The sequence below is a fragment of the Triticum urartu genome, chromosome 3A (assembly GCF_056163025.1).
Source record: "Triticum urartu cultivar PI428250 chromosome 3A, HENAU_Tu73, whole genome shotgun sequence".
Taxonomy (NCBI): Eukaryota; Viridiplantae; Streptophyta; class Magnoliopsida; order Poales; family Poaceae; genus Triticum; species Triticum urartu.
In genome coordinates, this window is record NC_141875.1 from 626,716,384 (window position 1) to 626,723,720 (window position 7,337).

General features: G+C 46.0%; 1 protein-coding gene across 1 annotated transcript; it reads right to left on the reverse strand.

Annotated features, from left to right (window-relative positions):
- Positions 1 to 1,193: 1,193 nt before the first annotated feature.
- LOC125548938 (ABC transporter I family member 11, chloroplastic-like) lies at positions 1,194 to 3,696 on the reverse strand. Its single transcript, XM_048712453.2, has 8 exons — positions 2,766 to 3,696; positions 2,637 to 2,688; positions 2,430 to 2,563; positions 2,195 to 2,309; positions 2,004 to 2,090; positions 1,864 to 1,912; positions 1,525 to 1,609; positions 1,194 to 1,405 (listed from the first exon to the last, which is right to left on the reverse strand). Exons 3-8 carry the CDS (start codon positions 2,489 to 2,491, stop codon positions 1,327 to 1,329), a joined length of 477 nt encoding a protein of 158 aa, XP_048568410.1. The 5' UTR covers positions 2,492 to 2,563; positions 2,637 to 2,688; positions 2,766 to 3,696; the 3' UTR covers positions 1,194 to 1,326.
- Between the last annotated feature and the right edge of the window lie 3,641 nt (positions 3,697 to 7,337).

Sequence of the window (7,337 nt, forward strand, 5' to 3'; positions counted from 1 at the left end):
CAGGACAAACCTCTCGCCAAGCGGAATATATTTTCCAGTATTTTGGGTGTGAATGATGAACAATCAATGCGGGGAGAAATATTTGCAACATGTCATATGGTTCTCCCTATTTTTTGTAGTATTTTCAAAGGGGTTTTCCCTGGTATATCAGGCATATGAGTGAACTATTAAGCCGTGAAAAAATGACTTGCAATCGTGCAATATCCATGGTTTCTTACAAGTTGTTTACTTATATTTTTCACTAGAGAAAATCAAAGGATGCATGGTTTATTGCAATGAATCAAGTGGTTTGAAATACACATGATCTTTGGGGAACTCACATATCACAAGCACTCAGCATTCTTGCAATTAATCAATTGCTTTAACATACAAATGATCTTTGGGGAGCTTGCATTTCACAAGCATGCGGGCTTCATACGCATATCCTCACCAGTCACCAAATATTTCCCTAGATTTGGAGGCATACGGCGCACACGCCTCTCCAACTTCTAGTCATATCTCTTATCCCACTACCTTCAATCTCTCTTATCGAACTCTGGGGGAGGGGAATGACCACGAGAATAACACATGAAAGGAGTGGGCACAACATAGAGAGGGGTTGCTCGATACTCCTTGTGTTCGCACATGTGGCCGTGGAAGGAACTTCATAGCCAAATCAAGAGGATGGCAAAGTCGTTGAGCTAGAAGGTGTAGGCGTAAGAGGCCGGAGCACGAGAACGGTGACGTTTTCTAGCTTTTTCCGCCAATTTTCCCCAATGCTTCCTATTCCTAAGACACACATGAAAGCTCTATGGTTCCTAGCTCCGTCTTCTTCTGACATTTTGGCTTTTCTTTTTTTGACACCGCTGCTACGTACCAATGTACCATATCAGTAGACCACTTTCTCTCCTTGGTGCTTTGATTTGGCTGCTAGCAACTCACTATTGTATATGTTTGATGAATCAACAGTGTGTAGTGAAGACTCAAACATGGGTGGTATATAAAGACAGCAAAAGGTTCCTTCATAGTTGGGGGGTGCGCAACAAAAGGTCTGTCGGTGCATTTCATTCGGTCAGACTCTTCAAGATACTTAACTGAGAGCGTTTCTGTGTTTGTGCACATGAACAGAGCATATGCGAAATAACATCATACTATTATTGACGAACATCCGGTAGGTGTGGAGTCACTCTTAATAGATTTTGCAACTTGCCTTGTACCATTATAAACATTACATTAGGATCCCTAGCTAGCTATGAGCCTGTTCACAGCAACAACAAATGGGTCAGCGTTCCAGCTGCACACGCACAAAAAAACGTTATGAATTTTCCGAGGAATAAAAATGTTAATCTATACAGGTAAAGGTTCCTCGTTCAAAACACCCCCCATTTCCATTCTCCAGGACCGGTCTACCAGCGGGTATAGTTCTCTGCAAAACGTTTTTAATCAGATATTTTGACAGCCTCAGTTAAGCGTTGTGTTCAACAGTGGCTCCGATGGCGCACGGCTATACAAAAGTATCGTGTTCTATGGTGAGTACTAAATTACCTTAGGTCATGACTTACAACCAGTATGGTGTAGTCTTTCTTTAGGTCCCTCAGGAGATTCACAACATCAGCCCGAGCTTTCCAATCTGATGATGATGATACAAATTTAGTAACCACATCTAAGAGAGCATATACTATTTAAAAGAAAAACTATTTGACACCACACAATATTCCTGGCAAGTCTGGGCTGTGGCACAAAGATGACAGGATGCACAAGCAGAATTATATTAAACAACTGCTCTCGCTGATGTGCATTTAGATGGGTTCACAAATGGATCAATACAAGGGGAAGAAAATAATCTACAGATATTAGTTTGATATGGATATTTCAAGTACATACCAAGTCCAGCGAGGGGCTCATCAAGCAACAATAAATCAGGAGTTTGAACCTAGAAAATAAGAAGATAAAGGCAAAATATTATCCAGCTTCACTTCTAAAAACAGAACGATCCACCTGTCCTAAAATAATGAAAACATTACCAGTTGAATTGCCAAAGCAAGTCGCCGCTTAAACCCACCACTGAGAGACCGTGGCTCCTTATCCAATGAAATGGCACTTTGACCAACCTAGCGTTAAACAAATTATCTTCAGAAATCAATTGTGTGTGGTCTCAAACTACAAATTCACTCCGCAACGCAACAAAATGGTATGTATGAGAGATAATCATTACAGAGTTAATGACATTCTGAAGTTTTAAAGTGAGTTGCCCCCTCAAAGGAATGTCTGCCTTTTGCCTTGGCCATCCAAAAGTAACTTCTTCAAGTATAGTATCTGATAAGAAGTACCTACAGGTTTAAAATATCTTATTTTGCAGTGAAACTTCTCAAGCACTCACAAAAATCATAAGCATTCATGCTAATATGTAAAAAAACTTATTAGTGAATGTAGTAATTCAATGTTCAAACCTCTCAGGAAACTGAAATACAATACCGACTCTTTGAGGAGCTAACACTTCCGACAGACCCATTGGATTTCCACTATCATCATACTTCTGAATGCAAATTGAACCAAAGGTAGGTTCTGATAGACCGGCCAAAAGCTGAGAAATCAAAGTATCACCTTAAGATGAAAGATGCAGAGTTAAACATGTCATGCAGCATTTCAATGCAAACCTGTAAAAGAGTGGTATTTCCACTCCCACTCCGTCCAAATATCAAACCAAAACTGCATGAATTAGTTGTCTCGTCAATACAAAAGGCATCCAAGAAACATAACTATTACAATATAAAACGCATGCTTACCTTTTCTCCCGGAGAGAGAGACTAGTTTGATTCAATAAGTTTCGCTCAGTTCGAGGAGGTCGGTAGCTGACTTTTCTAACCTAAACAAGTGAAATTCAATATACGTCCATGTAATGTAAATGCAAACCATGGTTGCACGGATGTTATACAACGTACGGTATATCTGACAGTAGCAGTTCCCCAAACAATGGACTATTTGTTTAACATATTTGAGTTACAAACAACTTGTATTCAATCACCAATATTTATTATCGACATCAAAATTTTAATCCAGCTATTATGTATGTCTCCTATTAAAATCCCAATAGGCAAGGACGAAAGTACTACATGTGCATCATATACAATAACACTGAAGGACACAAAACAACAATTCAGGATACTTAACTACTGGATTATACCGATTGCGGAGTGCTACCTAGCTTTTGTGTGATAAGATGCTAAGATCCTGGGCTTGAAGATCCGTATAAAGATTTAGTCAGAAGAAACGTAATGAAATCCAGATTTTCAACAAAAACTAGGGCCAGAGTTGAGGGAGATTCCTCAGTTTGGTGATTACTGAGAGTTAAACAAGTGAACTCACACATCACAAACAACCTATCAGATCTAAGAGTAATGAATCTTACCCGCTGACAAATGTTCGCCAACTTTATCAACATTAACACTACAACTAATTTGTCTCTCTAGATTAAATATAAAAAAATTGTCCAGACAGAACTAGGAAAAAATCCTCATACCACAAAAGAGGGGCAAGAAAATAAATCACCTCCAACTGGGAGTACCCAGCTCAGACCCGTTCTGCTCGACATCTCCAAGAAAACCTCCTGGAAACCATCAAGGGACGCAAAGGATAAGAGACCGAAAAAAGATGAGAGCACACACGGTTCAAGGATAAGAATGGCATGCCTTGTCATCTTAACCGGACAAGATGAAATCGCAGGAGGGAAAGCGACATGGGCGAGCATAGTTTCTAAGTGGTGGGGAGCTTCAGGAAGCGGGACTCGAACAGACGAGGGACTGGAAAGTGCAGAAGTATGGTCAGATGGAAACTGATGTGCAGCAAAGTGAAACAAATGCCTCAGTTTCAATTCAGGAGAACAATGTCTCACAAAAAAGATCAAGAGCAGGAAGATTGCAATTCATCTAGTAGCAGTTCAGCTATAAGCCCAATGTTGTCAATGGCATGATAAAGTAACAATTATGTAAATTCACATCCTATAGTGAGATGAGATGATAAAGCTACAGTTGATGCTTACAATCAACTTCCTCGTGAAACTTCTGAAAATGGAGGCAGCAAGTTCAGTATTGTCTACACTCTACAATACCAAAGAAGCTACTGTACTTCAAACAAAAGCCTTAAGCTTCGTTGTGGTTTCTTCACATTTCGTAACTAAGAACGGTGCTATGTCAGGATTACTGCTAAGTTCAGTTTTATAACTAACAATGACACTGCAACTGCAAAGCCAGACAAAACTACCTAGAATAGTGCACTAACATTGGTGTTGCTCAGTTCCGGATTACAGAAAATCCACCGCATCTGCATTGAACAGCGGCCAAACGTGCTAGCTCCTGGTGTGCAGCTTGAAAATTTTCTCACCAGAGTCAGAAAACGCAGACTTCAGACGGACTGGGACCTCGAGGTTCCAATCCTGGCCGCCAATGGAGCAGGGAGGAGATGGGAGCGTCGAACGCCGCCGTCCTACTGCCACCATGGGGAGGGCGTCGGCCCGCACTGGCTCGGCGTTGACCAGGGAAGGGCGTTGAGCAGGGAAATCGAGGGGGCGTCGGGCGTCGCAGTCCTGTTGCCTCGATGGGGAGGGGCGCCGGCCTGATGTCGACCAGGGAGAGAGAGAGAGAGCAGGAGGAGGAGGAGACAGGGTAGAAAGAAAAAACAATAAATTACGGGATCAGTTGATCTATACCGTACGTTTTTAATTCGATGGCCTACCACAATAGTTTGCAAATTTTCACTGAACGGGCGTTTTCACGGCCAAAATTACTATTCTGATCTTTTCAGCAATCTTTGCCACAAAGTGAACTTGACATGAAAGTATTTCACGATCTGACCCTTTTAATAACGCTACAGTCCGTGGCGTTTCTTCTCCTTATAAAAACGCTGAAATAGCTCGTGTTTTAGATCCATGTTCGAACGCCAAACTAGTTAGCGCTTCCGGCCCACATGGAAACGCCAAACACATTGGCGTTGCCGCCGAGACCGAAACGCCATGATGCTTGGCGTTTGTAGCCGATAGTTTGCATGCATGACTGTATCTGTACGTGCAGGCGCAGTGGAGGCATTTGTTTACCCCGAGAAAATTTAGGGGACGACGTTGCTAGCGGCTGGCGAGCGACACGGGTACGTGACACTACATCGCAAATGCCGGCGATTTTCTCTCGCCGTCGGCCAATCCTTTCCTCGGATCGATCGTCCTGCTCGGCCGTGCTGCATGCTGCGACTGCGAGTGATCATCGGTCAGTAACAGGACTGTATAGTGTGGACCCCGAAAGGCCGTGCGCGCGCGCGTTCTATCACTGATCGGGCACGTACGCGTACTTAAGCCCCGAGCCTGAGCCGGGGACGCGCCAGTACCTCGCCGGTCGCCGGAGGCATACGTACTTACACTAGCACGGAGCCAGAGCCGCGGACGCGTCAGGGCATCGCCGGAGACGGTGAGCTCGCCTCGGATGTGCGAGAGCAGTGTAGCGCGAGGAGGAAGGAGAAGGACGGCCGTTGGATCCAACGGGCCGTGTGAACTCGTTTGAACCAGTCGCCTGTCTATCGGCGGCCCCAAAATTTCGATGTGCTTGAATTGAATTACAGCAGACTGGTTTCAGAGAATCGCAAGAAAGTGCGCGTGCAGGCAATGGTGGCCCGCGACGTGATGCACGCATGCTTGCATCATCCATGAATCACATGCGCTAGCTGTGGCTCCCGGGGCCCTGGCTATGGCCGGGCGGTCTCCCTGCAGGCACGCAGCGGCCCTCGCCCAATCGCCGCGCCTGCCGCCGCAGTACTGCCGCGGCGCGCGCTGTGCGGGAATAGCGAAGCACGCAGGCGCAGGGCTGGCAGGTCCGCGTCGGTCGATCCATCAACAGCCGCGGCTGCGCATGCATGCAGACCTGCAGAGCACACGTTTACCCCGTTATGATATGGCGGGAGTTTACGCTACAAACGACAATGATCATGGCGTTTCGGCCTGGCCAGCAACGCCGACGTGCTTGGCGTTTCCATGTGGGTCGAAAACGCTAGCTAGCTCGGTGTTTGAATGTGGATCTGAAACACGAGCTACTTCGGCGTTTCTATATGGAGAAGAAACGCCACGGGCCGTGGCGTTGCTAAAAGGGTCAGATTGTGAAATACTTTCATGTCGAGTTTATTTTGTGGCAAAGATTGTTGGATACAAAATTTACCAACCGTTCACATGACGACCCCCCTCCCCTCCGTTTTTTAGGGACATGACGCCCCCTTTTAGTTTGTCGAGGGGTCGGCGAGGGAGACGGATTCCCTGTCGGCGTTCCGGGCAGCGGCTGGTTCAGAGTGGTGCGATTGCCGGTGAAAACCGTGTCGACCTCGGTCATGGCGGATGATGGCGGCGTCTTGTACGTCATCTCCTTGTCGAAGGCATCATTGGTTGCAGTCGCCGTCACCTCGTTCTGACTGCTCTGGGGGAAACCCTAGATCTGGATTCCCGGATCGAACGATGAGGGGGCCTTCGGGGTCGTCCTCCCTCTTGGGGGCATCATTTTGCGGCTGGTGTTGGAACAAGAGGACAACAGGAGGAGCGTTGTTGTGTCTGCCGCAACGACGACAACGAGTATCGGCGGGATGGCGCAGCGGAGCCTCGACGACGAACGCGTGTTGATGAGCGCGCACAGGTGGTGGAGCTTTTCTGGTGTTGTGGTGAAGTCGACGATAGTATGGCCTAGCAAGCTGAATGTGTTGGACGCTCCTGAAGATTGGACGGCGGAAGATGGTTGCGGCGGGTCCAGAGTGTGCGCATGCGGTGCGCGCTGCAGATCGGCCAGTCCAGGTGGTGCTCTCGGCCTAATGCGGGGCAGCTGCATGAGGCCATTGGATTAGATAGTGCATGTTCATGCGGTTCGGACACATTATCAAGAGTATAGGTGTTACGACTTTATTCGCCGGATAGGTGACTTTGGGTTGATCCATGTATTCAAGTTATCAGACTGCATGCATCGATCCATGTAGAGGCCGGGGGTAATCTTTTTTTTGAAAAAAAAAGTTTGCCGTGAGAAGCACTTTGTCTGAAGGATGCCTTGATCCCTTTTATCTATTGTATGAACTCTCACGGTGAAAAGGGGGTACGGTCCAATGAAGGGGGGAGGGAGAAAAAGGGTCATACTTCTGAATGCAAATTGAACCAGAGGTAAGTTCTCATAGACCGGCCAAAAGCTGAGAAATCAAGCTATCACCTTAAGATGAAAGGTACGGAGTAAAACATATCATGCAACATTTTAATGCAAACCTGTAAAAGAGTGGTCTTTCCACTCCCACTCGTTCCAAATATCAAACCAAAACTGCATGAATTAATTGTCTCGTCAATACAAAAGGCA

Excerpts from the sequence above, each read along its gene's own strand:
- LOC125548938 (XM_048712453.2), bottom strand. The coding sequence starts at position 2,491 with ATGGGTCTGTCGGAAGTGTTAGCTCCTCAAAGAGTCGGTATTGTATTT. Across the intron at positions 2,310-2,429 it reads GTATTTCAGTTTCCTGAGAG|GTACTTCTTATCAGATACTA; the intron begins GTTTGAACATTG and ends TTAAACCTGTAG. Across the intron at positions 2,091-2,194 it reads TTCAGAATGTCATTAACTCT|GTTGGTCAAAGTGCCATTTC; the intron begins GTAATGATTATC and ends GTTTAACGCTAG.